We start from the raw sequence: 27418 nt of genomic DNA, 5'->3' as shown, positions 1-27418 counted from the left end.
GATTAGTAGCTCTGGTGGGAGTGGAAGGAGGGTTTTCCCATGACTGGCATTTTGTAATCTCTCTCTGAAAGTGGTGTTTTCAGTCTTTGTGCCTGTTCTTTTTAGGTCATTACTATTGCTATCAGTTTTCATATCAGAGAAGTCTATTGTAGCTTTATTCTTCTCATAGCAGGGAGGACACTGTTCATTTACCATCAAGGGAATTCCTCTCAGTTCTTGATTTTAATTTTTTTTTCCCAGTAATTGTTTCATTTGTTATTTTGTTGGACACCATAGTTCCTCGAGTCGCATAATTACTAGTGCAAGCTTCTTTCATTGTAAAGAAACTACTATACAAATATGTCCTGAAAACTGTAAAATCTGACAAAAAGGCAGAATCAAGTAGTTGTAAGTTGATGGTGTGGATATTGTACGTGTTAAATATATAATGATTTTTTTTTGTTGGGTGGAGGGTAGGTAGAAGAGGTTTGGTTTACATTTCCAGTATTTAACCATTTATAGATAAAACTATGAAACTGTACATACTTCATGTTGAGGGAAATGGCAGTAACATACTATATAAAAGAGAATGTCAAAGAAGGTAGGTTGCTAACTTCAGAACTATCTTACTGGCAAGCTTATTTAGCTGTGAAGAGCTCTCTGCAAATTGTAGTGTATCTGGAATTAGTAATCAGCAGGAAAAAGTCACTGGGATAGCTGGGGGCTGTAGCATGTGGTGTTATGAGAAAAGCTGGAGAAGTTGGGCTCGTTCAGCCTGGAGAAGAGAAGCACGGAGGGTGACAGTGCCCACCAGCCACGGGGAGTTTTGAGAGAAGACAAGTGGAACACTTAGAGGTACACAATGAAAAAAAAAAAGCAATGTATTCCATGTCCAACAGGGAAACTTAGACTTGGATATAAGGAAAAGCTTTGTCACCATCCTTAAAAGGTGATTAAAGCTGGGAAAGGATCACCGAGAGGGGCCATGGAGTGTCTGTTCTTGGACACCTTCCAACCCTGATGGAACTGGGCGCTGTGCTCCACCTTTCAAGTTAGTCTTGCTTTGAGCAGTTCATGACCTCCAGAGGTCCCTGCCTGATTAAGGCCATGACAGATTTGTTTTATAAGGACAGACATCCCTCCCCTTTTTTTTCTGCTTATTACTACATGCTGAGTCTCTAGTACTGAAACCGTACTTTAAAATGGACCATTTTATTCTGATGTTTGTCTTGTGTTGAGATGCTCTTAAGAGTTAGTCAGCAAGATGAGGAAAGGAATGAATCTGTCTTTATCACCTGTAGTACACTGGTGATGTTTCTTTCTGTGGAAAAGGAAGTTTGATGGTGTACCACAAGGTGTAGTGGTCAGGGTTATAGCCATCTAGTTTCTTGTGTTTCCCAACATTCTGAATTACTGCCTGAAATCTGGAGCTGATACCGAGATTTGCTGTTTTCTCCCTTTCTGCTAGGAGCTGGGGATATGTGTGGGAGGCTTTTTGTCCCACTCCCTTTTCTTCTTGTATCTCTCCAAAATAGTTCTTCCTAAACTTTACAAATGCTGCCAGGAGAAATTTTGGCATGTGCATACCATTTAACACTTCACTTATTGCTAATTGATGAGGTTACACCTTTGAAATTACTAAGAATGTTTTGCTTTGGAGTTGGTTCTAAGGTTTATTTTGTATCTAATTTGTGACTAAGTGGCTATAGCATTTATTTTAAAATAGGAGACCTCCGTGTTTATTTTTTTTTTCTGTTTTTTTCATTTAAAGGAATTTTTCTGCTTAGCTGTTGGTGTTTTCTGGACACTTCTGTTAGTGTCTGAGCCTACTAAGGGCAGGTCTTGAGTTCATAGCTGAAGTTCACTTAACAGATGGCCTTCCTTGGCTAACTTGCTTGTTCTCCTCCCCCTCTCTTCCCTTCTCTAGAGAGAGAAGGTCTCTCTGCTCATGGCTGTGAACTTGTGAAAACTGGATTCTACTGGTTTAAGCCCTTATTCATCCAAGCTGGGAATACTCAAGTTCATCTGAGTAGTTGTGCTGATGTACACAGTTTTCGTTCTTTTTCAACCTCTTTGTTTTCCCGCTTCCACCCACAAAATTTTCCCCACCCTTCCAGGTTGCCTCTTTGGCTACTCAAACATCCACAGTTTTTCACAAAGCAACTGGGTGGTTTTCACAAAGCAGAAACTAAGCTCTGTATTTTAGGATTTGGAGTTTTTAAGAATAAACAGCCTTTTGCCTATTTTTCATATCACCTCCCATAAACTATCTGTACACTCAAACTTTCTTGCTATCAGACGTAATGACCCCCATATCCTTGAGCCTCACTGTTTCCTATGTTATATGTGTGGGTCCAGATTTCCCTCTTAACTGGGGCATAAGTTAGTTCCTTGGAAACTCTTCTTTGTGTTCTGGTGGGTTGGGGCTTCAGGCAGGGATGGAAGGAGAGGGCTTAGCAGTTCTCTGGGATGGATGCCAAATAGCTTCCTCTGAATCCTCACCTCAACTCTCTTTTTCCTTCATTTCTTGGAATAGAATAGATTCACTGTGCTAAATAGGGTAGAGTTTCCATTTTGTAACTGAAAGACCATGATTTCAAAGCTTTATAATTTTATGTGAATTTAGTTTCTTGGTAGATATAACCATTAATATCACCAATATTTCTTTTTCTTTCTCCATCTTCCACAATTTCTTTGTTGCAGTGCTGATGGTGACACTTGCCAAGAGTTGCTAATAAAAGACAAAATTAAATACCTCTCAGTGCAGAATTTCGTACAAGAGTGAATCCCATGTCTCATAGCTCAGCGTAGGTATCCTTAAAAGGTAGGTTAGTCATACATTCTCCTCAGGGGCAAGTGCATGCAGTGCCAGTACTGTGTTTGGGAGCATTTGGGTTCAGAAACCTGAAGCTGACAAGTATGATTTTAAGATGATAAATGGGTAAATGAAGCCTTAGTGTTCTGGAGGAGTTCACAGGACGTTCTTTCTTTAGCATGCTTGAACAACTCTGTGCTCTGTCACATCTGCTTTGCACACCAACGTCCAGCTTTGCACCAAATGGCAAAAGCTTGACATCCTGAACTTTCTTACTGAGCAATAAATTCTGTCCTGTTTAATGAAGTACGAACAGAGGTCTCCTGCTGATCATGTTTGATTGGGTCTTTTCTTGAAATTAAAGGTGTCTTTCTGTTTATTTTATAATACTTGAGAGCAGTGTTGTTTTAGTGAGCTAACTGCTTTATCCTTTACCAACCTGAAGTGCTCTGAACTATTTAATAGTAACCAAACCATTTAACAAAAAGTGCTATCTCAAAATGGATTCAAATGCAGCTTTACCCAGGAAAGCCATGGAAACAGTTTTTTTTGTTGTTGTTTTTCATATGGAAACAAATGTTCTGTTCTTGTACCATGTGAAACTGGAATAGATTCAGGTCAGGCAATGTGTATTCATTCCTTGAGACTCCTTGACAGTTTTAACTACAGTCATTTCCCTCTCCAGCCCACTCCTTTCACCTCTAACTATGAGAATGGGAATTCCTTCATCTTTTGGGAATTGTGCTTGCATGTCTCTGTGCCTTTATGGATAAAAATCTGTTAAACTTTATCTACATGGAACAGATTTAGCATGTGAATTGTGTTCTCGGGTGTTGCAATATAAAAATATCAGCATTCACCAAAAATGCCTTTCAGTGGTAGACTTTTTTTCTGGATTATTGCAAGCACTTTTACTCTTCTTTCAGTATTACAAAATTTTTTGTGGGAAGTATTAATCTGGGTGAGTCATGGTAGATCAGTAAAGGTTCCTTGGATGTGATCTAAAATGTCACTAATAAAGCCTAAAACCTTTTCCTTACATAAATGATGGTATCCACCAGTCTGCAGTGGTGCCAATTATTCATTTGCAAGCAGACATGCAATACCTTTCCTCTCTGATCTTCACCAAACATCTGATTGGAAATCTATTCAGGACAATAGCAACTGTCTCTTTTCTTGGGAAAGTTGAGAAATACCCATAGGGAGCATTTGTGTGAACTACCAGGTGTGAAAAATATTCCATAAAAGTTTTTACTGGTCCTTAAGTTGGGATTTGACATTACACCCAAAGGAGACTCAAATCAGTTATTTTCTTTATTCATTTCAAAATTGTTCTCCTCTCGCCTGTGTACGGTTTGAGGGTTCAAGTGGCAGCGTTAGGAGTTGAGAAGGCTGTATTGTACTGAACAAAATGAGGGCTGTTCTCCAGAACCCTGTTCCCTGCTACACAGGGTCCATCTATACTGAAGGAAAAAAGAATAAGTAACAACAGATTAGTTGTGCAGGGAACCACACAAAACGCATTGCCTGTGTGGAAGATAACAGGCCTCTTCTGAACACTGAATTCATCTGCTGCTGAAAAGGTCTCCCCTCCCCCCCAGATTCTGTGAACTAACACCTTATTTTTTCTTTTCTTTTCCTTTATAATGTCTGTTACAGAACTTTTAATGTGCTGGAGGTGGTTGGATATTTTTCTCATTAAAATTTATGTTTTGAATATTTACCAGGTCACCAAACTGCCTAAATACAAAGAAGGAGGATTTAGCTGACTCTGAGCCAACCATTCACAAAGAAATCTCTTGGGGTCTCTAAACACTGGCGAATCTCAACATCACTTTGATTTGAAGGCAGATTAAGGATTATACTTATTATATTATAAATATTTTATAAATCTTATAAAGTTTTTTATAAGATCTTTATAAATCCTGTAAAGTTTTTTAGCTTTACTGCCATTACATGAAGGTGAAGGATTCAGTACTGCTTTTTCACCTTTCTTACTTCTAGCAGCAGACTGTAATGATTTATTTGGATAGGCTGAGAAATGTTAATTGTTTATACTCTGTCTGTATCCTGTGCATGAAACAGTGCTCAATGGTGTGGCCAGCAATGCATTGGTACAGAACCTGGGGAATTTTGGTATCACAAAATGGGGGAGCCATGGAAAAAAAGAGATTGCCTGGTAAATTCATTTTTCACACAAGCTGGATGTCGATGTGGATGAATATTTTCAACTTTAATGGCTTCTTATCTTAAGTCTGGATACTTGTGCCTGATTCCACTGAGGAAAGTGCTCTGTGTGGGATACTGCAGCTCCTTGACACATCACTCCTGATTTGCTCTTGTGTCTGGTAAGGAAACATCTCTTGCTGTATTTTGCCATCATCCTCTTAGATACTGGGATTTCTAACAATAATAGTAATTGCCAGGTGAGTTAATGTAGGAAGAACTAAGTGTTTGGATACTAGATGATGGACTTGCCTTCTCTTACTGTATATGTGATTTGCCTTTTCCAAACTTCCAGGAGCCTGTTCTGGCAGTGTGAATCTGCAGGAATTCTGTGAAATTCTGTCACAGGAAAGCCCTGTCCACAGGGCTGCACAATCAGCATCCTTTAGTTCCCCGGTGTATTACACCTTTTCCCCATTCCCCTCTTTGTCATCTGCACCAGTTGTTTGAACCATTTTGCTCTGCCATGTAAATTCAATTGAGTCACAAAGCAGAGTTGGGAGGGGGTGGGAGAAGACATGGTGACTTCCATTTCTCTGAAACCTTCTAATTGGGTGCTTTATAAATTTTAGAAATAAAATCCTGAGATGATAGGTAAATGTTAATGAGCCTTAGCTGGGATAAAGGCATTGAGATTTGCCTGCAAAAGCCATCTGGATATCTGTCAGCACAGTGGTTGTTCTTCATATTATTCTTTCAACCTGCTGTAAACAATTTCAATGGCTTCTGGATTTCCCCTTGATATACAAATGAATCTTCAGTGCTGCTCCTCCCTTTGACTCTGTCTATCAGTTCTGATGCCAAGTGGAAACAAAACTCCCTTCTGTGTAATCCTGAGCTGTGTGTTCCTGTGGGACTAGTCCTGGCAGGGAAGAAAAGGCAGCCCCAACCCTTTCTCTGCCACCAGCCTTCAGGAGATTCAAGCCAGAAGAGTGCAGAAAGTCAAGGTGGAGACTTGATCCTTGAAACCTGTCTCCAAGGCACCAGCTCTGGCACCCCAGGCAAGGAGAAAAAAAACAGGGCAGAGGGTGAATTGCAGCTTGCCCCTTCCACAGCTTTGTATAAAGCCTTTGAACCCTTGCCCTAAGGGGAGCCAGGGTGCCCCTGCAAGGCAGGGGGCTTCTAACAATGTGTCCCTTGTGCTGGCTGGTTTCTCCAAATGCTGCAGCATCTTGGATTATCTTGTTAATTGCTTCATCAGAAGGAACCCCCTTCTGGTATAAGAGCGATTTCCTACTCCTGTTACTGGATGGAAGCTGAAATAAAGCCATTTAATCTTTAGAAAACTATCAACCCTGAAAGAGTTGGGCTATTATTTTAAGTAATGCAATGAGCAAACGCTGCTTGGAAATCATTAAAAGAACATACTCACAGCTCCAGACCCTGCTGTCCAATGTCTATTGATGAAACTTTTCCTGAACCAGGAGAATGCAGGTTAATTTTTTCTGCTAAATTGACAGTGACAGGGGCAAGATATTTTGCTGCTGCTGTGTATTGCATTTCCATCACAGGAAATGTGTAGTCAAATACAGGCTATTAGTGTAAGTGTGGGTAAATGGTATGAGTGGACGTTCTTAATGATTTCTTCGTAGAGGTTGGAAATCCGAGTTGGCAGAATTAATTTTTAGCTATACCATTGTTTTCCTGGGAGTACTGAACGGTTCCCACCTTTGTAGCATGCTGAATTCAGTCTCAAGGTAGGCTTGTGTTTTGGTTTGGTTTTTTCGTTAATTGAAAGGCTTCTCAGATCCACAGTGGAAATAGAAAATTGTACCCTGCAATAACTAGTGATTAAAAACTTTTGTGAACAACATGTAAGATGCATATACTCATGCATTTCCTGTCCTGCTGGATGTGGAGCAATGACCTGAAATTTGCTTTCCATGGTCACAGTTCCTTGACTGTATATAATCAGCCACTCTGCCCCAAGGATTGTATTTGGAGTAGGTTTTTTAAATTACTATTAGGCTTATACAGTTATGACTGCGGCCAAAAGATTGAGCTTGTACCAGGGATGTAATAAATTCAGGTTGATAGCTCAAATAAAACCGAAGAGGGGTAAATTGAACTGCAGCTGCCCACCAAGGTTTAGGGTTTTCTAAGCCTAGTTGGTGGCACTGAGTGCATGCAAGCATCCCATGCAGGCTTCAAAGCACTGGGAAAATATCTCAGAATAATTCTGTTGCAGAAAAAAAGAACCAACTCTAAAATTTCAGATGAGTATGAGGGACAGAAAAGTTAAACCAAGTTTCTGAATGCAGAATTTGTCTGTACACTCAGTGAAATAAAGTTTTCAGAGGAGCTTCAAGATCCTTTGGAAAGAAACTGCTAAAAAACATGGCAAGCAAATTGCTAGCATAAGGTAAAATACAGATGGAATACGCAGGCTTGTGTTCTTCCTTCAGAAAAGCACTTTTTTTTTTTTTTTTTTTTTTCTGTTACAACTTTGTAAAATAACACCTACAGGCACTGTGTTTTGGAGTTAAATCACCACCTCCATGATTCTCCTTTGTATTGATGTTGTTCAGTTGACAGGAGCTGGAGCCCTGAATATTTCTAGATGCTCATGGTGGGCAGGTTTCTAAAGCTCATCGTGCTTTGTGTTGCTCAGTACCAGCAGGGGACAGGTGATGAAGGCGGCAGATGAGCTGATCCAGCAGAAGCTCCGTGTCGTTTCTTTGTCTGTACATCGCACATGTGCAGTCTTTCTGCAAGGTTTCCTCAAGGAGACAGCCAAAACTAGTGAGAGAGCTCTACAGTGTGGGAGAAATTGTTTAGTAACAGCTGAGACCCTAATTAACTGTAGTCCTAAAGAAAGAAAATGAAGATGATTTAGGATATATTTTTTGAGGGGAAAAAAAAATCTGATTATTCTTGCATTTCCCTATTGCCTTCACCTGTGAAGAAAAAAAAAATCATTCCAACATTTTTAGTATTTAGGGATTGAACTCTCAGCTATAAGGCTAAATCAGATGACCCAATACTTGTTCTTTTTCACTCCTTTCCATCAATGCTCTTTGAGTTTGACCATGGAGATAGAATCAGATTTCATAGGGGAAATGAAAATCTCATTTTCAGACAGATGTTGGATATCAAAACCAGACACATGTTAGAAAACTTGATCTGATGAGCTGTGCATATGGTTTAATTTTTTCAGTAGAAAATGTAATTAAATTGTCTGGTGTTCCTGGATTAGCCCATAGTGCTTCATGCTGTAATGTTGCATGAAGACCTTAAGTGTGTGGTTTTGATATTTCTGGTATATGTAAGCTTTTTTTTGTTGTGAAGGATTGGTATCTTGCTCAATTTATTTACTAATTAACCTTCCTTTTTTCACTGATTGTCAGAGTTGGTGTGCTAATTGGTCAGAGATAAACTGATCCACTGTTGTTACTCTGGGAAGAATGCTTTTAAACTTTGATTTCTCCAAATATTAATACTAGCTGTGGCGCTTTTTTTAATGGTAAAAGAAAATAATCATTTTGTGCAGCATAGATTTCTTTATCGTATGTTTTCATAAGTTTACTATGAAATTTGGGTTATATTGATTCCTGGATATGCCACTTCCTAGAGGAGAATCACAGAAGATAATTTCAAACGTAGTCTTTAGCTTGTTTTTTCTTTTCTTTAATGTGAAATAATTGTGTAAGAGGGAGAGGGGAGCAGGTAGGCATTGGCAGACATGATGTTTGTCAGGGAGAAAATAAGTAAATGAAATACAAATGGCCATGCTGGGCTTTCAGCTCTGCATGAGGATGTGTGCAGGCTTTGCAGATCAGCTCTCTGCAAGGCCTGAGACTTTCTCTAGAACGTCTGGAAGTGAAGCATGTAGGGTGTGCCCACATACCCCATGGATGTGTAAGAACATCTCCTTGCCTGTTTAACAACAGCAAGGACAGAGCAGCAGCCCAACACGTGATGGCAACCAGGGTATGTGTGCTGGGAGTCCCTGGAAGGGAGGCATCCTGTGCTGCTGAGGGGAAGTTGTGGTGCTGCCATGTCTGCCTTACAGCTGGCTCAAGGGAGCAGGAGTGTGTGATGTGATGCTTGTATGCCTTCGTGCTGTTTGGATGTACCACTCATCTTCTCCCCTCTGGAAAATGGAAATAGCCACCTTTTTCCCGTGGTGCAGCTGTTTGTCACTTTGTGATGTTTGGCTACCATAAGGCTCCTTTAATGTGGATCAGATGGAAAGTGTGCAGAGTGGTTTTCTGATTCCTGTCCAAGGAAAACCTTGGGTCAGCTGGCATACAGCTTTCTGAGAGCTGGCTCAGCTAAGTCTTCCTAGAGCTGGCAAATGAGGTGCCTGTTCAGCCATGAGGAGCCTGCAGCAGGCAGGGCTGCATCACTGGGGCATGGCATGGTGCAGGGTAATATGTAGGTAAGGCATCAAGTAACTGCTGTAGGTATTTAGAGTCCCAGCTACCTGGGCAATTCCACCTTGAAGAGTGGCTGAGGAGGCCAAAATAATAATACATGCTCAAAGCATGGAGAGTGACTGCAGGGAGGAAAAGTGAATTGCCCACTTTGATATCCCTCAGAGAGCCCCCAGGAGACAAAAAGACAAAAATTGTAAATCAGGTCGTGTCTGGCTTTTGCTTAGGTGCTCACAGCATTTCTGGTGATTTAACTAAATGTGTTTTGTACTGATTTGTGTAGGCAAGCACTGAAGCTTCTTCCTGTGAACCCTGCACCTGCTGCTGGCCAAGCTGAGACCCTCACTTTTCAGTGACAGGATTTTGGTGGCAGGGACACTGTCCTCTCAAGGCAGCTTGGCCTGTTGGAAGGAGGTGGCAGAATGAAGGGGTAGAAGTAGTTTTGGTCTGCTTCCTTGGGGCAGGTGAGCCTTCTCCAAGTGCCCTTCTGCAGCACAGTGATGACTGTGCCACTGTGTGTCTGTCAAGGCGTTGTGTGCTCTTGGGTTTTGTTGCCCTGGGTATGCAGGAGAGCAGTTGGTAAAAGGAAGGACTGGACTTTTTTGAGGAAAAATGTGCTTTGAAAGAGCATAATTTATGTCATTTCAAAGGCAGGAGTTTGCCTCTCTGATTCTTATGTTCAGAAATCTCAGCTGAAATAGTTGTTTTCCTGAAAGGAATATTAAGCTGCTGGGAAAAGTTTGTAACAACTCTGGCAGACTGATCTTATGATGGGTTTTGGTTTTGAGTTACTTTTAGCTTGGGATGTCCCAGTTTTTCTGGTCTCTACGCACCATCTGCCTCCCTTTCTAAATGCCTAGAGTAACCAACTCTAATTGTCTGAAACCCTAATATCCTTTTTTCCCATCCATGACGTCTTTACAACTTTAAATCTACGTGTAAGGCAAACTACCGAATATTGATTTAGCTTCATTTTTCAAGGAATAACTTTTTTTTTTAATGGAAGTTTTAATAATATTTTTCCTAATCTCAGAGGTTGGTTTTGAGATCACCTTGTTTTACAACCAAAGTTCTTTTGCAGAAATTTAAAGCACAGAATTTCCCTGGAATATTTGCAGCTGCTATTGTTAGCTTTTACACTTGGAAATAAGTATGTAATAATATATCTCATGATAATCTAGCAGCTGGGGAAGACCATGTGCACTCAAAACCAGGAGGCCAGCCACCCTGATAATTATCACTTCACAGCCCTTGCAGTGAAAGGATACAAAGTGGGACTGGTGCAAAAATGCCTTTGGATGGGAGATGCCCAGTCTTACTGAGAAGTTTTCACTAGAAACACAAAGAGCAAAAATATTTGCTAGTACAACTCTTTAACTCATGAATTATCATTTAGATGGAGAGAAGAAAATCCTGTAAGTGGTCTGAAAACAGTGTGTAGTCTGTAGCATTTTTTTTCCGTCAAGCTGTTTTAGGCTGGGCTGGCAGCCTCTAGTAACGGGTTTCATTTGGCGCTCTGCAAGCTGGCAGGCATCTTACAAGAGGGAAAAATTGGCTGGGAATTCTGTTTCTTTATACCTTTTGCATTCAGCTATGGTAAGCTGAACTGCCAGAGAGAGGTTTAGATGGTACCCTCCTTAGTTAAGGTAGTGAAACAAAATGTGTGTGAGGGAATGCATTCAAGAGAACTGAGGCAGATGCATATCTTGCTTAGATCTGCATTTTAGATTTATCATCTTTGTTGCCTTCTTGAGTAGCAGTGAAAATTAAATGAAGTGGCAGTGCTGAAGCAATGTGCTCTTACTCATCATCTCTATTCACACACCTTTTCAGCTCGTCTCTTCTTTCCCTTTTTTTCTCTTTTTTTTTTTTTTTCTCTTTACTCCTGGTGACGCTTCAGCACATGCTGTGAACATATGCCAAAATGCTCATTCTTAAAAGCTGCCTTCATTCATCTTGAGCTGTTATCAAGAGCTTTGTCTGCTCCGTGGGTAAATTGCACAGCACTGAATCAATGTCCTCTTGTACTGGAAGCCAGACAATTCTGACAAACTGTTGCGTTCACAGGGAGTGAGTGAAGAGATGGCTTAGCTCATGCAGAATGCAGGGATCAAAACACCTTCTGCCTCTCAACTGAGGCGGTGATACAAACGTGACTGCTGATCCTAAACCAAAAAAAATTAGAAATATTTGCTTGCTGCAAGTTACTTTGTATGCTTGATAGATATTCATGACAGTTTTTGGAGCATAAGCTCCTATGTGTACTTCATCAAGGTGATTTTCAGATCATGTATTATTTTGGCTCTACACTTGTTTTAAATTCTCCTTAATGTAATTTTAGCTGTAGCATGAATGTACTTAAAGCTGAATACTCTCCTTGACAGTAAACCTCAGATGAATAAACCAGACCTATTGAGTAATTAAAGAGTTTCTTTGGAAATTGGCTTCATTTCAGTTTTTAAAATGTTGTTTAATTTGTTCCAGAAGTAAAGTGAACTTTTTTTTTTCACAACTTGGTCATGATTTCTGGTGGTCAGAACTATAATAAATTGAATTCCTTCCTAATTCAAACACACTGTAAATATGTAAGCTAAGCTATAGTCTGCATTGACAATCATTGACAATACAAGATGATAGTACCTTTCCAAAGAAAATTGTCTTTTTAATTACATAGAATAACAGCAACTACTTTTTTCCATTGGAGATACACAAATATTGGGAACTTGTTTGAGTGACAGGTTCTGCAGTAATATGAGTACAATACTTTAGTAGGTTTATGTTGAGGGGAGGGGAAAAAATACGGGCTCTGCTAGAAACTACATATATATTCGGCAAGCAAATGAGATACAAGCTTTGAAACAATAAGCTGCTCTATAATGCACAGACAGTCTTTCAGGATACCAAGCCTCAGCTCTGAAGTCTCTTTACACATTGATAAAAATGTTTAACTGAATGAAATAAGTTTATTCTGTCTCATGTTGAAGCCCTGTTAAGCTACTGAGAACTGACTGAGCTTCTGACTCAGTCATTGTTCCTGTTTTTTACAACTCCTCCCATTCAGTTAATTAAAAAACCTGTTCCTGAGCAGGAGACAAAAGCACTTTTTATGCAGAATTGATCTATGTGCATTTTAAAGATTACTGCTCCGTGAATGCACTTTTTCTTTAGCTTTGTTTACTGCAGCACAAGTGGCTGCCAGGGGCAGTGCTGTGGATGTGACTGCCCTCCCTGGGTGGAGGACACACCGTCCTACACTTGGGCCAGAGTGTGTTGCCCACGGGATGGGGTCAGAACCTGAAAGGCACAAAAGACTCTCAGTGAGCCAGAAGGGAATGAATGGTGCTCAAGTCAGGCCACAGAAATGGAGATACTCATGTGGGAGTAGCAGGAGGAAAAAGATCTGTCAGCAAAAGAGCAGAAAGCGTAAAGGATGATGAGTTTGCAGTTGAAGAAAGTGTCTTTCCACTGTGGCAGAAACATTAAGAGTTTGAGTTTTGGTGAGTGCTGGCTTTGAGGCTTTTACCAAATAAATACATAAAAGCTGTTACTCAGTAAGGCAAAGTTAATAATTGAGCTCAGAGATTGCTGCTGTTATTTTAGTGAAAGTTTTGACTTACCAAGAAATAGAAGAACGTGTATGAACTTGTTTGGGAGAACTGCTTTCACTTTGCAAATTTATTTTTCAAGAGATGGATACCAAATCAAAAAAATTGTCTGGCATAAATCCACAGCTTGCTTGTGGTTGGGATCCCTGGAATCCATATTGTGGTTAAAATGCACTTCTGCACATCTTAAATCTCTCCCTAGAATTGCAATCTCTCCATTTTTTAAATCAAATTGAACTGATAGGATTCAGAGCAGGCCTGACACAGAGGCTGGAGCCTGTTTGTTTCTAATTTGCAGAAGTTGACTCTCTTCAATGCAATCAAAATTTGGTCCCCTAAAAGTTTTAGCCCTGTTTCAAACTCATCTGTTTCTCTAAGAATGAAGCCTCTTCCATCTGTCACTATAACATTTTTCTGTTGCCACAGGTGAACACAATTTCTTTTTTGAATGCTGTCTATTTTTTATCTTTCTGTCAGTGCAAAAAAAAATTTCATCATTTGAAACAAATTTTGTCACTAGAATTGAAAGACACTGTTCCACTAGAACTGCACTGAACTTAGGTCCTGAAATACTGCTGCCCTCAGAAAATAGTCCAGTTTCTTTCATTGACACTTCATTTGCACAAGGAAGCAAAGTTCACTGTTTAGCAACCAAAATGGCAAGAGTGAAAGGTGGATTTTCTGTGAGGAGACATCTGCTGAGGCAGAGGGAAGGATGTCATTGGGTTTCTGTACTCTTTAGGTACTTGTAGTGCATAATCCCCAAGCAGATTATGGACTACAACTGCACTGTTGCTGGTGTGGGCATCAGCCCACAGGAGCAGATTTTGTTATTGTGTTTTCTCCAAATTATTAATTACAAGTTTGTTCTGAAATAAAAGGAAAAGAGATTTTTCTCTGCCAGCATTGAGGAGGAAACCTTACACATTCATATTTTCTTCAGAAATCAGTTTTAGTAAGGTGAGTAATCTGTGATACAAAGGCAAAATATTTGGATGCAGGTGTGATACAAAATCCCAGCATGCTTGGCTAACCTTTAACTGGTAATCTAACATAGTCTGTTTGAGCCTGCTTGAAACTAGTAATATTAATTTCAAATGTTAACCAGGAGTTTATTCTGTTACTATGAACTTTCTTCTGTGCTTTAATTAAATGTTAATCTGTTGTAGACAACCCTGTTCATTTTATGTATGTATGTCTTGGGATGGATATATATATATACTGATGATTTGGGGGAGATCACCTAGCTATGACTAGATCCAAAGCCAGATTAGGTCTGTGTTGCTTCTTACTTTTAAAGGTATGTGATGTCTTTCACTAAAATAGAAAAATCTATGGGCAGTGCAGTGTAAGGTTCTCTTAAGGGTCTTATCTGCCACCCAGTGCAAGGTTTGATGTTGAATTTGCATGGACATATCTAAGCTTGGTCTCTACTCCTTAGGACTGATTTTTAGCCCCAAATCAGTGTTAATGTGTGAGAGAGATGCATTTACTTAGTAAGGCAAGTGTTTCAAAGTAAAGTAAGAACTATGACCATATAAGTTGTCGCTTTTGATTCTGCTCATTTTCTTTTCCGGTAGTTTTTGCTAGAGGCTTCTAAGTGAGGGAATAAGTTGTCTTTACCTTCTTATCAAGTCTTCCTCTCTGATGGCAGACAGTTCCATTGGATGTTCTCATAAGGATCCTGGATGCTGCTACAGTAATCCATAAGCTTTCAGTGACTATTAAACATTGTCATAACTGAGATCTGTGTGGATATTATCTACTCCAGTACCAAGGGAATGATGCTCATACTCATACAAGGAAAGCCTTTGTCCTCGGGCAGCTGCTGTAAAATGTAGTCACCTCAATACTGTTTCATGCAGCTCTGGGTTGGTTTAGTTGGGCTTTCTTTTAATTTTTCTCTCAATCCCTTTTTGCGCTGTGATCAGGATACTGATACTAATCAGGAGAGCATCCCATCTTCATGTGTATGTTTTTATATTCTTACTCTTCAACAAGAAACATACCACAGCTTTTGTTAGTGTGGTACTCACCCGAGTCCTCTGCATGGTCAGTTGAGTGTGTGAACTAACACACTGCTTATGGAACGTACTCTGCATGTCTGTTGGAAGCACATGGGAAAGGAAGAAAATTATGCTAATTATAGGTTAGATCGATGATAATCCAGTAAGTTGAATCTAGTTAGCTTACAGTCCAGACACTCAAAACGTATGACCCTGTAAAATGAAACATTTCATTGTGGTAATCTTGTATTTGTGATGATAATAACTTATGAAACAAAGGTTGGAGGTTAGGCTTGTTTTCCCTGTCTGTCTTTCTACATCATCTGTAACCTAAAATTCCCTCTCTTGCAATATCTGTGAGTTAAATCTGCTTTAAGCTATCATCAGTCACTATTTGAACTGATTTTTCTTTGTTATGCTGCCAACAAAATCTTTCTCTTTTTTTCTGTTATGGTACTTACTAATCATAAAAAAAAGATAAGACAAAAGAGAATGCTAGGCTGTACCATCCTCTTTGCTTTGCTAGCATAGGATTAGGGGGTTTGATTAACAAGCATTGTGTTGCCGTGTGGGAAACTTGGTTGGATTCCCTTCCTTCATCTCTCAGGTGGTGTCTGTGCATATGCACAGGTGATGTGTCAGTGGGCTGATGCTCTGCTTCGACACGTCTCACCAGGTTGTGATGCCTGACTCATTCTCTCTTGGTTGGTTGGGTGTTTGCGCCACAGACATGACACAGTGAGAAATAAAGGCATTTAAGGCTTCAAAATCTTCGTAATAACTTCCAAGAAGTAAAACTATTCATTCTGAAGGGCTCCTTCCCCATGAAATGTTACACAATATCTGCTGACTGAATGTGCCTTTGTGCCTTGCCCTCTGCTTTGCAGCGCCATAAGTTTAGCTCTAGTACACTTGATGAATTCTTCTTGTGTTATGTTTACTTAGATCTGCCTCTAGTTCATGTTCTGTCTGTTTTTTTTAATACATTCCCAAAATTTCCAGAAGATTGGGTATAGATTGGGACACAGGAGGTCCTCTTCTTCACCCACCTCCTCAAGAAAAAGTATTGACAGGCAGTTCTTAAAAAACCAGAAGGAATATTTTGGTTCTTACAGCTGTTTCAAGGTGATTATGCCTTAAGAATCAACTGTAGCATTTCTAGTTTGTGTCCCACTTGTCATCCTTTGGAAGCTGTGCACCAAAGATATACTTATGTATATTCCTGTTGTATTCTCTACCCTTTTATAGTTTCCTGCATGCCTTCAGCAGGCTACAATGTGAAAATAAACAAAGAAGTTCTCATTAATAACTCCAAAAAATACCCTCTCTGCCTCCAAGCCATTTTTTCCATAGCTCTCAGAAGCTGTCGGTGTGGCAGACAAGGATGAACCTGTGCCGCTGGGTTATCTTGCTCTTTCTTTGACTGAGGGGTTGAACTTACCATGGTACTGCATCCATGTTAGTTTGCTGCCACATCCCAACCTGAGATGAAATCAGCAGCTCCTTCAGTGGAGAGTTCAGAGATAACAGAGCAGGTGATTCACTTTCCTGTCTTCTCTGTGAGCAGTGAGCCTGTCTGCACTAGTCCATTTGCGGACTGCTGTCTGCTCCTGCTGTTAAAGACAGCATTCTGTAATTCCATTTACTTGCAATTTCTCTCTTTGCAGTGAGGCTCTGCTGCTGACTGTGCCTGCACTCTTCTCTCCTCTGGACAGGTGGGAACAAATGCTCACTTTTGACAAACTGGAAGATGACAAAAATGAAGCGAGGCCTTTATTTCCCACTCATTATTGCTTCTGCATATCCTCCAAACCCTTTCACATTGGCTTAGTGATAGGTCCCTGAAAGAGCTTCAGTATTAATTTTACACTATGGTCCCAGTTAGCCACATGATAGCTCTGTCAAAGATTGTGATGGGCCGTTCTTCCTTTTCTCAGGTCTAGACAGCTACAGCCACTGCTAGGACAGCACTTCTTGCAACAACAAAGTGCCACATTTTAGGTTCTGTGCAAAGACATATTGGCAAATGTTAATTTAAATTCAAAGTTTAACTTTTTTTTTTTTTAATTGCAGGTAAGCTGAAGTGTTATGGTTATAGCTTAATCTGTTATTTTAGAGCCTTTAATTTGCCTTGCTCTCTCTTGACTGGCTGCCTTATCTAAGGATTAGTTAGGGATGAAATAGCTCTACTGTATGATCTAGTTGTTGGGCTGACAGGGGAGACCATAAACTGAGATTTCCTTCCATTGTCGCCCACTAAAATGAATTTATATCTGTATCAGGCATTGAGAGTTGTATATACAGTCAGATAAAGACTGTACAGGTGCATCTAAGAACCAGATGTGCTGAAGTGTACTTTTGGCCTATGCTCTTCAACTCTGCCCAGTTATATCAAAGATCATCATTTTGTGAAGAAAAACAAAGTACTTTGCTGTCAGTGTTATGCACAGGAATGCTGCAAAATGTAGGCAAGAAGTGTCTTTTTCCAAAATGATGTTATTCTGGCAGGTAGAGCCTTTCCTTTTTGAGTAGCTCTGCAGTTCTTTGAAATACTAAAATGCAGTCAGCAGTCAACAAATAATATGAAACATAAAGCTCTGCAGTACTTTTGCTACCCTGCTGTGCCGTCGGCGTGTTCTTGAGAAGCACTGGGCCTTGCACACAGTCTCATACAGGGCTGTGAGACTCACTAAATAATCAAAGCTGCTGAAAGACAATACAGCTCCTGCCTCCTTGGAGAAATGTTTAGCAGCTAATGCAGCTGAGCAGATGTCTCAGTGACTTTCCATGTTTCCTACTGATGACATGTGCTTTTTGTTTTTTTAACAGAGTTTCTTCTTCCAGATTTTCTTTTTGGTATATGAGCGTAAACGTTCTCTCATGCTTTTATATCAATGAAAACTTGACTGTTTGTCCAGCCAGTGAATGCCTAACATAGATAAAGACTGCCTGAGTCTTTACAGTGTTTACAGACACTGTAAAGAATGGATGTTTCTGCTTTGGAAACACTCTGGACTGTTGGAAACTGCTGGACTATTTGAGGGTAAGGGGTAAGTCACTATGAAAACCAGGGAATGTTACATCACAGAAATAACCTTTATAAGCTGGGTTGGAGTTAGGAACATGTGTAAGCCTGCAAGAACCTAAGCAGTAGAAGCAGCAGAAGCTGGAACAGAAAGGACTGATTAATGCCCCTGCTTGTAGCCATTCCAGGACAAATCTGGCCTGAAGGAAGATGGACTGATCTTCTTGCTTCTAATGGGTTTTAATAAATACCTTCATAAACTGGAGAATAAGCACTGGATTAGGTCCTTCCCAGCCTTTTTAGCTTTCCAGACTCATTTCCACCATAGTAGATTTACTGTCTTTACTGTAAGTACCTTCACAGAGAAATAAGGATTCATAATCTACAGAGATAATATATACTAGGATGAAACTGTTCCAATACTGTGCCTGCCAGAGGCCAGACAGAAAGATAAAGAAATATAAGACTTGCAGTAGTTGTTCATTTCTCCCTTGCATTTGGCTGCAGAGGAATAGCCATACCTGCTCAGTGGACCATGCAGTTATGAATCTTTGATCTTCCTGAACCTTCACTGATTTACTACAGAAACATTTCATTATTCTTTTTGTGCAAGTGAAAGAGAAGGGTGAGCCTCTATAAAAGTATAGTTTTAGCTTTATATTTCTTCTTTCTTTTTTTTTTTTTGTTTTGTTTTTGTTAAATTCCTAATTAACATAAAGTGAAATTGCCCCATGGTTTTTTCAAGCTTGCTGTCAGTTTTGTAAAATCCCCCAATTAAATTTTGCCTCTTGCAACGTGTAATAAATTTCCACTTTAACATGCAGTCAAGCCATACTTATGTCCATTAAGCTTGTGTTTCAGCCGTGCTGTCTTTGTTTTTATATGGAGGTTTGAAGAGAGACCAGGGAGAAACATAGTAAGAAATTGTCTGCTTTCTCTCTGTTAGTTAGTTACTGACATCTGGTTCAAATGTGTATTGTAGGCTCATCTTCAGCCCTTCTTTCTCTCCTTCCAGTAAAAAAGTCTTCTTTTTTCAATGAGGAAATAAGTTTTTTAAAACTGTCTATAGAAAATCCCAAATTATAAACTCATCTTTTTCAAAGAAGAGACATTTTAACATCTAGCACTGACAGCTCCCATGCACAGCATACTTCTTGATTTCATAACAGGCAGAGATTAATGCTGCCCTTCTATTCTGTGCTTTGGGATCTGTGTGTACTCCTCTGTCGTCAACCTCCTCATGAACTGCTGCTTATTAGCAGTGAGGGCACAGACGGCTTTGTGTTTGTGAGGCTCAGCTGAAGGACGGGGAGGATGGCACAGATAGTGACACAGACAGCTCTGAGCGCCGCTTTGTACCCAACCAAAGATCCCAATGATGATTTTTTTCTTTTTTTCTTTTTATTTCCTTTTTTTTTTTTTTTCTTTTTTTTTCTTTTTTTTTTTTTTTTTTTGCAGGAATGTGTAATTCTGCAGTAAAGAGCAGACTCTGCTCCCAGTTGCACACAGCCTAAAGCGTTTGTTCTGTGCTGAGGAATTTGGGACTTTTTTGTAAAGCTTTGAGTTGCAGGGAGTAGCTGGCCTTGTCCTGCCGCCGGATTGACTGTTGTTAAATATACAACAGTCATATAAAAAGAGTATTATTATGCTTTCAAACAGAGTAACTAAAGAACCTAGAATTAAAGACCACTGTCTCATTCAACGGGCTGGATGAGTATTGTTCAAATCATGTATTACTATTCAATATTTCATTTTCTTTCCTTGTTCATGTGAATTCATGCTTTGTTATTGTGCCCAGCTCAGTTCCCACTCTGAGTTCTCAATTTCTTAATGAACTAGCAGAATTCTATCACTGCAGTATATTGCAGTTTCAAAAAACTATGTAGCTTCCATGTAATACCATATTTACCTCCATTCTGTGCATAAGCACAGACTTTCAAATCAGAAGTAACTCCACTGAGTTTAGATCTGTCTGAGATGACATAAACTTGCTGTGGTTTGAGTATGTGGGGTTTTTTTGTTGTTAAAATCTCTAATCACAGCTTGCCTCAAATGGTAGCCACAGCCTGGAATCCTGCAAATCAGACCCCTGGATCCCAAACTGGGCAATAAGTTAGGGCTGCATCCCAATAGCTGTGTCGGTAGTCAAAGAGGGTAACAATCGAAGATAAGCACAGCCTCAGGTCAGCCCATGGTGAAGGAACACTGTGTGACATCTGTTAAATTTAAGAGCATCCTGCCCTTAGTGACTATCTGATGACATTTACTGGCTCTGTACTTTAGAGTAGTGGTTTTTCTGTGCTGTCAAATACTCCCTGGTACAGTTCATAGTCTCTGCTGCTACACGATGTCTTGGCACATCCTGACTCAATGCACAAGGGCACCTGACTTCACTCAACTTCCCCAGTCCTCAGTTTCTTTTACAGGAAAGTGGGGTGCCTGTGAAGGAAAGGACCTGTGCAGCTAGGGGATGTATCTTCCTTTAGGTTAGGCTGTGCCTGACAGGGAAATCCTGAAGACAAGATTTTCATGGTCTATGGCAGGCTGGGGATTAAAAAGCACAGTTCTCTCTTCATCTCTCTGTGTACGTGCTTTGGCATCAGTCATAACACACTTTCCAGCATCAGTTAACTGAGCAGTTTCCTGCTAATTTTTCAGATTCCCTTAGCCCAGAGGTGTTGGCTGCCTGGTCCCTCTATTGCTTTGCATCCAAAAAGGCTCAAAGTGGACAGGCTGAAGAATTCAGCTTCAGTATGCCGGCGTGTTTCTGTGGAGTATGTGAAGCGTTTTTCCAAATGCTTCTCTGCTGTCAGGTTTCCTGTGGCTACCAATAGTGTCTGCCAGGTATAGCTTTATTACTCCTACAGTTTGTAGTCTTAATCCCAGAGATACTTTAAAGTTTGTGGAAAAAAAGTTCGCCAAAACTTTTCAAGATAAGAGGGTATATCTGCAGTGACGGTTTTAGATACCTTCAGTAAGTAATTCAACAAATTTATAGGGAAGAAAGCCTCTGGAGCTGCTAAGCCCAAAACATTTTCCCTGCTCTGGATATCCTTCAGCCATGAGTTCCCCTGAGAGGTGTGAAGGAGATTTCTGGGTAGTATTGCTAATTGTGTGTTAAGTCCAACCTCCTTACATGGCTGTTGCCTACTCCTTGTCTAAGGTGGAATGCTGCAGTAGGCAGACCTTTGGTCTGACCCAGAGAAGCCATTCCTGCTGTGGTACACCATAGGAAGAGCTTCCTCAGGTCAGACCAAAAGTCCTGTGGCTACTATTCCGGTGCTGGTCTCCAAAGTACGTTAATTGCCTTGGCTGGATGTCAAATCATAGCATGTCCTGGAGCAGACACTAAGTTGGGAAAAACTCGACTGATTTTGGAAGCATGATGAAGCGTATTAAAACACCAGGAAAATAGTTCTGCAGTGAGAAGTACCAGCATCTGTAGTTACCCTGCTGATAATACTTCAAAGTTACCATGATCATTTTAGAAAGGCAAAATGTATGGAAGGGTATAAAAGGAAGTCCTCTACCTTGCAAGTTGATATTCAGGGTTGCAACCACAGAGCTCTTAACATACTGATTAAAAGGGTGTGCCCCTGGCAGCAGGTGCTTGGGATGGGCAGCAATGCCGAGCCTCTTGCTTTGGCACCTCTCCTGGAAGGTGGGTGGGTACAGATATATGCACACACCTGGCAGAGGGGTGGGACATGTTATCACTCTCATGGGCATCAGGGCCCGCTGAGTTTGTATTGTCTTCTGCTGTTGTGTGGCCTGAAATAGTTCAGTGTGGGTGAATTCTCCAAGCGTGTCACAGAAGTCTCAAGCCTGATGTAAAGGGTGTAGAGCACAAGAATGCTGAAGGAGTGAGAAAATATTTCTGTAGGTGGCTGACATCCTCATGTACTGGATGTGTTTTAATGAAGTTGAGCACTATTTGGGAACAATAATCCAGTGCATGCATTGCAAATTTTAAAATTTGCAGGTAAAAAAAGGAGGTGCACTAACAATAGATTTTATTCAACCTTTTTTCTCATTTCCTAAAGTTATTTCTTACATCAAGTCTTGCTGAGACCAGCCTTTAACTTAGTAGTAGTTACCATTTCTAAATTTGCAAAGATCACTCTTCTGATTTTAAGCTTGTCATGCAAACAGTAAACTGTCTAAGCTTTTCTTATCTCTATATTTATAAAATAAAGTTTTAAAACTTTGTGTTCATAGTGCACACAGGTGATTGATGTGCCTGGCTGTCCCTGGCAGGTCTGCCTGAGGTGGCTTCCTCCATGTTAGTTCTTGCCTTTTACCAGAGATAGAAAATAGCCAAAGTTTTCATGCTGGGGGGAGGTAAAGTTAGCAAGAAATGCTTCTCTCTCATGCTCTTCTGAAGGCAGACACCTTCAAAAGAGTTTTAAATGTGTGTGGTTTAATTACTTTGTTAGCTAAAGTTCTCAAAGGGTTTAGTTTATCATTTAGGAAAGTTATATGCTGTTCCATTCTTAGGGGAAGCCCAGGGGTAAAAGGGCTTACGTTTAGCCCGCCATTTTTAATAGCTGTTTGATGATGCTAAAAACAACTCCTTGTGTTTATTGTTTTGGGATTTTGTAGTAGTGGGTGTGGTTTCTTTCTGTAAAACTTTGAATATTAAAGGCCCAAAAGTACTATCTGTACAGATACTATGGCACTGAATTAAGTACACAAATGCAAATGTGTCCATAATTATTTACTATTTCTAGAGAGCATGTGATAAACCAATCTCTTTTAATTTCACTTTGACTGCCACATGTTCTTTTCATTCCGAGCCAGTGTAAGTGGGTGTCTTTCATGGCAGGTTCAGGAGACTCTACAATCTTTCGTCTTCTTGGTTGGTTGCTAATAACTAGAAAAATTGACCGAGCAAAATGGTGAAGAAGTTGAGCCAGCAGTTGCCACAGTGACAGTTGTCCAATATAAATATCTTACAATTCTTCTGTTTATCATCTGTTTTCAGGGCAGTTTAAGCTGCTGGAACAAGACCGAGATATTAAGGAGCCAGTGCAGTATTTTAACAGTGTGGAGGAGGTGGCTAAAGCATTTCCTGAACGAGTTTACGTCATGGAGGAAATAACATTCAACGTTAAGGTAGTCCCTGAATAAATATTTATCCCTGTCTAAATGATTAACTGTTGCAACCTTTATATACATGGCAAGTGAGCAATGGAGCTGAGTGGGAAGTGTGATTTTTGAGACAAACGAGCCTTTAGTGTTCCGCATTTGGTGATGGTGCTCTTTGGGATCATTTTTGCAGTCTTAAATCAACACGTCCTCTAAGGGCTCTCCTGCCCTATGGCACTTTGGGGAGCAATCCTGATGATCCATTCAATAATTCATCTAATTAGGATGCTCCTGCCAGATTTTAAACAAACGTTGTTTGTTGCCCCCTTTCTCCTCCCCCTCCAGCAGTCTGAATTTCATTCTCTGCTAAGCAGCAGCTGCTTAAATCCCTCTCCAGAAAGCCTCTTTCTCAGAGAGCACACGGGGTGAAATGATGAGGTTGCTTGTCTCAAAATTACTGCAACTAAATAGCATTGTGAATAAAATAACCAAAAAAAAAAAAATCCCCACCAAAATGAAAAGGCACAGTTGTTCTCTGTGTGCATGTGTGTATGTTTATTTGTGCACAGCTCTTGGGCTCATACAAGGGTCGCTGATCCCACAAGAGGGTTTGCTATCACCAAATATTGTAGTGCAGTACCATGAAACAGTGACGACACAATTTGTTCTCCTTTGTCCTACCTACATGTGTGACATTGCACAAGGTAGGTCAGTTCTGTCATAAAAACAGAGTGATCTTCAGGTTTATCTGGTTGGTTTGAGCAGCAGCAACACCATCTCAGACTGGTAGAAGAGCATCCTAGAGCTGGTGTGAAGTGGTGGAGATCCACATTGTGTACCCTGCAGGGAAAACCAACTGATACTGCTGATGCAAAACCAGTCTGGAATTTCCTGGTCCTATGTATATCAAGATGGGCTTTATATAATAACCTTTTAATGCCTTGTTCCTCCTTGTTGCACTGCTACATCTGGGATACACCAGCTAGTTCACAGTTTTTATAGGTGTAAGTGGAAGTTAATTTACTCAGTGGCAAAGACTCACACCTTGCTCTAGACAGTAGGTTGTTTTGTTTGTGCTCTGCATTAAGGTGAGCCTGTAAAACAGAGGCTTTCATGAATGGAGGCTACGTGAGAAAGTTGGAACACGTCTGTATCTTTGGGCAAGGGGACAAGAAAATTTCATCTCTGCTCAGAAAAAATCCTTGTGACTGCTAGCTTTATCCAGAGCTGTGGTGTTATTTCTCTTTTGATCAATGACCAAACCAAGAGAATGGCACAGTGGAATGTGCAGCTTTGATTTTCTAGTGCACAAAATATTTGTCTACAGGCTTGTTTAAACATAAAATGCTATATCTTGAGTTTAATGTGAGTGTTTTTAAAACTCTTTTTCGTATGTAGCAAACTGAGAAATAAGCATAGCTTACTGTTAGATATCAAATCCATTTTAAAAGGTTTTATAGTGATACTCCTTAATGTAAATAACAGTAATAATAATCCAGGTTTAACCTAGTTACACAGTTATCTTGGCAGTATTCCTCTTGGCAGTTTTTCCAGTTTCATAGAAGTCTATTCCAAGGTTATCATCTTCCAAAAAATAAATGAACTTAGCAGGATTTATTAAAGTGTTTAATAACCCTTTACATGCAAGAGAATTATGTACGCTAAAATTTTAATATAGGAGAGATTCTGTCAAGCTGATTAGAGCAAAGGGAGGAATACTAAGTACGGTTGATTCCTGTCCAAAGGAGCGTGCCTGTTTAAATTCGGAAGAGGGTATCAGAAGGTAGCTAATCCGATATAAAACGAAAAAAAAAAGCCTAAAATATCTGATGAAGCACTTGAGATGAGAAGGAGCTCTGAAGTCTGAGAATTTTCTTGTTCCAAACACTAGAGTCTTCAGTGGATAATTTTTGAAGAAGGAACCTTAGAGTTACAAGGTGACCAGACAGTCACTGCATGCTTTTGTCTGTGCTTGTTGAGCTGTGCCTGCCTGCATGTGCCAGTACATCACAGTTATGATTCCACTTGGTGTGAGCATTGCTCCTGAGTGTAAATCCTTGGCTGCTCCAGCAGGATTTCACAGCTACTGCTGCCGTTGACCAAATTGCCTTCCCGCTGTGATGGGCTACAAGATCATTTCCAAGGGCCTTGCTTTATTTTTGCTTCTTGTAGTAGTTGTTAAAGGAAAAAATCAGCCACCTTATCCTGGCGAGGCAGGGGAGATGGTTTTCCCTTCCTTCCCTGTGGTTTTGCAGCTGGATATGCTTTCTGGGCAGTGTCCTGAGGCAGGGGGTTGAGGACCTGCTGGGTGTCTGAAGGACAGCTGTAACACATGCCAGTAAGTGCTGCTGGGAGGGAAAGGTGGTATCTTTCCAGAGAATAGCAAACAAAAATTATAGATTAAGTAAAACTTTTGTAATGGCTGAAAATACTTAGTAGCTTTTTTGTCCATATGTACTGCACTTGGATACCCAGTTGGTTATTTCAAGCTGTGGCCAGCAGCATCTACAGGCACAGCAATTTAGAATGTCCTGGGGATAAGTGAATTTCACTCAGTCAATAGTTTAATCTGTTCCTGATCAAAAATTAGAGACATTCTGTCCTTTCTTCACTGACCAGATAAGTGAGAATCCTTTTTGTATTAATACTCAATGCATAGTTGAAGAAGATTTTGTTTATGTTACCGCGTTATGCTACAAAGATGAGAATTTTTGTGATTCTCTATTGCTAGGAACAAAATACTAAAAATGTTGAGCTACCCCAAGACCCTGTCTTTGGCTGAAGCAACAGCAGTAGATTTCTGCTTTCAGCTGCTCTGTTCTCATACAGATGGCAGTGTGTACAAACACCCAGGAAGCTATTTGCACTAAGACTTAAAAACAAAACAAGGAACAACCACCCCCGCCCATTATACTGAGGGAAATTCACAAAAAGTTCCCTTAAAGAAGCAGCAGCATTATCTGGTAGATTGAACATTGGACAAGCCACGAATTCCTTCACTCTAAAAACCAGCCCATTTAGTGTCGCAGGGCCCTTCAGATCTTCCAGGATAATATTTTTGTTCTCGAGACGTCACTTGGTCTCTGGAGAGTCTGTGAGGCTGTTTGCAGACACTTTCTAGGATGGAAAAATGGGTTAGTGAAATAGCCTTACAATGATTCTTTTCTTACTTATCGTATGACCGGTGTGAACTTTTGATATGTGATTTGTTCATTTTTTTTAATTTAATCCTCTTTTCAGAGTGATTTAACTATGTTGGCCCATCCAATGAGCATTTTGGCAGAAAGAAATCTGTAGTGAAAACTTTGCTCTCTTTTTTTCCTTTTTTTTTTTTTTTTCCTTTTTTTTTTTTTTTTTTTGCAGGTGTTAATGCAGTACAGCAGAGCAAAATTGATCTCCTGGTTGTAATTCTAGTGCCTCTGATAAACTCACCCTGAATTGCCATAAAGCACATATATAGTAGATTGTAACCTATGGTGACATTCTTAAGTGCTGCAGTAGCGACTTTCTGAAATGAGGTGGTGTGTAGATTTTGGCTCCAGACTTTCAGGCAATTCATAATACTCCATTCACCTCAAGAATTACTGCTTTAGTGGCCTTGTGGCTTGATGCCAGCCTTATGAAGCAGCAAGAGTCAGCTCCAAGTGGTTTGGGTTTTTTTCTTCTTTTTCCCCTTTGCCCCCAGTACACACAGGCTCAACACCTTGGTGTCTTGCATTGGCATTGCAGTCTTGTGGTTGCCTCTTTTCCTCCTGGATAAAGGTGGGTGGCTTGAGTCAGAGAAGCAGAGGAAGCAGAGCTGCTGTGTTGAGGCACCTGAGGCAGGGGTCCTGCTCTGAAAGGAGCCTGGATGGCAAGTTCCATTGCCTCTGTGGCTCCCAACATCCCACATAAAGAGATGCTTCATGTTACAGCTCTGCAGCGTTACCTGCCATTAATTTTGGGTTAATTTTAGAACACTGATTTATTTGAGACGTCCTTAAAGAGCGCTGAAGCCAGCTGTTAATGTAGCAATTAGGCAACATCCCTCTTATCCCAGAGGGAAATACATGTGTGCTAGCATGGAGACTTTTGCTTGCTGATTCTGTCTTGGGAAACAGATATTTATAAAAGAAGAATGGGATAATGTCTTGCTGAATTTAACCAACTTTCTTGAAAAAGTTTGCTCATTCTTTTTCTGCTAATAGCTTTTCTGAAGACTTTCTTTTACATTTTAAAAATCTTTTTCCGTTTTTATGACCTATAAACAAAAGATCATGTATATATTATCTATTAGTAGGTTAAATTGTATATTAATA

At 40.2% G+C, this 27418-nt stretch overlaps 1 protein-coding gene across 3 annotated transcripts in view; it reads left to right on the top strand.

Annotated features, from left to right (window-relative positions):
- Positions 1 to 27418, top strand: part of GAREM1 (GRB2 associated regulator of MAPK1 subtype 1) — a 112537-nt gene that overhangs the window by 53897 nt on the left and 31222 nt on the right. For 2 of the 3 annotated variants that reach the window (XR_014591335.1, XM_083874433.1), the window contains exon 3: positions 23017 to 23147. The exons of the other annotated variant lie outside the window; for it this stretch is intronic. Coding sequence is in view for 1 of the 2 variants with exons in the window: in XM_083874433.1 (XP_083730559.1) it covers positions 23017 to 23147 (131 nt within the window). In the remaining variant the exon portion in view is untranslated. The remainder of the gene's footprint in view (positions 1 to 23016; positions 23148 to 27418) is intronic. 3 annotated transcript variants of the gene reach the window in all.

This window comes from Zosterops lateralis (genome assembly GCF_965231275.1).
Source record: "Zosterops lateralis genome assembly, chromosome: 1".
Lineage (NCBI taxonomy): Eukaryota > Metazoa > Chordata > Aves > Passeriformes > Zosteropidae > Zosterops > Zosterops lateralis.
This window is presented reverse-complemented; position numbering and strand designations above follow the sequence as displayed.